Source organism: Calidris pugnax, unplaced genomic scaffold (genome assembly GCF_001431845.1).
Source record: "Calidris pugnax isolate Ruff unplaced genomic scaffold, ASM143184v1 scaffold564, whole genome shotgun sequence".
Lineage (NCBI taxonomy): Eukaryota > Metazoa > Chordata > Aves > Charadriiformes > Scolopacidae > Calidris > Calidris pugnax.
Genome location: NW_015091351.1, coordinates 133,323 through 135,598, shown reverse-complemented (window position 1 = coordinate 135,598; position 2,276 = coordinate 133,323). Strand labels below are relative to the sequence as shown.

Here is a 2,276-nt window from a genome sequence, read left to right as displayed (position 1 = left end):
GGCGCTGGGGGGCTCGAGGATGGGCCGGTTGTAGAAAAAGAAGGGGCACTGCTGGATGAAGAGTTCGATGATTGTCTGGTAGGTGCGGGTGGCCGTCAGGGCGTCCATCGTGCTGAAGTCGGGTCTCATCAGGGTGGGCCAGAAGCAGATGGAGAGGTTCTCGCTGGTCATCAGGTTCACCCGGTGGTTGTGGCTGACCCTGCAGGGCGGGGGGACAGAGGGGGACAAGATGATGTTGGGGAGGCCCCATCTGGAGCACTGGGACCAGTTGTGGGCTCCCCAGTTCCAGAAGGACAGGGAACTGCTGGAGAGGGGTCAGCAGAGGATACAGAGATGATGAAGGGAGGAGAACATCTCTCTGGTGAAGAAAGGCTGAGGGACTTGGGGCTTTTGAGTCTGGAGAAGAGAAGGCTGAGGGGGGATCTGACCAACACCTATAAATACTTCAAGGGAGGGTGTCAGGAGGACGGGGCTGGTCTTTTTCCAGTGGTGCCCAGGGACAGGACAAGAGGAAACGGGCACAAACCTGAACATAAGAAGTTCCACCTAAAGGTGAGGAGGAACTTCTTGACGTTGAGGTTGGCAGAGCCTGGCAGAGGCTGCCCAGGGAGGTGGTGGGGTCTCCTTCTCTGGAGACATTCAAACCCCCCCTGGACACGTTCCTGTGGGACCTGCTCTGGGTGGGACCTGCTCTAGCAGGGGGTTGGAGGAGATGATCTCCAGAGGTCCCTTCCAACCCCATGGGATTCTATGATTTATGCCACCAGGGAGCCCGATGGCCTCCACACCGTCCAGCTGCAGAGCTGACCCCCCAGTCTCAGCACTGGATGGGGGGTCGGGGGGTGCTTCCAGAGCCTTCCCCCTGTGTCCCAGGACCCCTGGCACCTACTTGTTCAAGTGCCCGATGACGTATTTGAAGACCTCGTAGTTCTCCTTGGGAAACTTCCTCAGCACCTCCTTCAGCGCGTGGAGCTTCTGCTCCCGGTCGTTGATCTCTGCCAGGAGAGAGGGGGAGAGTCAGGGGGACGGCTGCGGCAGAGAAACCCCTCCTCACCTTTGGAAACCAGGGGGGGAAGGGACTTCTGGGGCCCAGAGGTCGAGCGGATGGTGGGTCTTCCCAAAAATAACCCCGGGAAGAACCCGTGCTGCTCAAGGGACGTGGGACGGAGCATCTCCAGCCAGAAACAGGCTGGAGGGCAGGAATGAATGAGGAGACGTGCCTGCAAACGGGCTTTCACGGTATTAATTAACAAGAGGCGCTTGCAAACGAGCTGGTAGGGTGTGAGTTAATTAAGAGCTGGGTCGGGAAGAGGATCAGCAACCCCCCCGGGGTGTACTCACTGTGGGCTTCCACCAGCTCCACCTGCATGGCGTAGGGGACCAGGGGCTCGGGCAGCTCGGAGAAGAAACTCTTCATGGCGCCGGCCACCGTGTTGACGGTGAAATCCTTCTCTGCCAGGTCCAGCCCGTGGTCTGCGGGGGGAGAGGGCTCAGGGTTACGGGGGGCCCCCTCCCCTGCTGCAGAGGGGACAGCAGAGGCTACAGAGAGGATGAGGGGAGGAGAACATCTCTCTGGTGAAGAAAGGCTGAGGGACTTGGGGCTTTTGAGTCTGGAGAAGAGAAGGCTGAGGGGGGATCTGACCAACACCTATAAATACTTCAAGGGAGGGTGTCAGGAGGACGGGGCTGGTCTTTTTCCAGTGGTGCCCAGGGACAGGACAAGAGGAAATGGGCACAAACTTGAACGTAAGAAGTTCCATCTAAACATGAGGAGGAACTTGTTGACTTTGAGGGTGGCAGAGCCCTGGCAGAGGCTGCCCAGGGAGGTGGTGGGGTCTCCTTCTCTGGAGACATTCAAACCCCCCCTGGACACGTTCCTGTGGGACCTGCTCTGGGTGGGACCTGCTCTGGCCGGGGGTTGGAGGAGATGATCTCCAGAGGGTCCCTTCCAACCCCACGATTCTATGCCACCAGGGAGCTCGATGGCCTCCACACCGTCCAGCTGCGGAGGTGACCCCCCAGTCTCAGCACAGAAAACCACCTCCAGCCGCAGACCCCGAATCCCGGGGGCACAAAAATGGATAAAACACCCAGAAAAACGTGGGGGAGGGGGTGGTGGAAGCGCCAGTGCCTCGTGTTGCTCGTTGGGACGGCGCGGGGACAGCCACCCCCGGGTTATAAAAACTGTTGGTTTAGAGGGTCCGACTGCGTTTCCAACCCCAAAGCGGGGGGGACGCGGGCGTTTTGGGGGGGGGGAAGGAGGAACGTGGGGAGCG

The 2,276-nt window shown here is 59.6% G+C and overlaps 1 protein-coding gene across 1 annotated transcript in view; it reads right to left on the bottom strand.

Moving 5' to 3' along the window:
- The window catches only part of ARHGAP35 (Rho GTPase activating protein 35), a 20,865-nt gene that overhangs the window by 373 nt on the left and 18,216 nt on the right, over window positions 1-2,276 (bottom strand). Inside the window, exons 4-7 of the mRNA XM_014961119.1 lie at window positions 1,647-1,657; window positions 1,342-1,515; window positions 890-995; window positions 4-199 (exon numbers count right to left, since the gene is read on the bottom strand). Coding sequence (XP_014816605.1) covers window positions 4-199; window positions 890-995; window positions 1,342-1,515; window positions 1,647-1,657 — 487 coding nt within the window. The remainder of the gene's footprint in view (window positions 1-3; window positions 200-889; window positions 996-1,341; window positions 1,516-1,646; window positions 1,658-2,276) is intronic.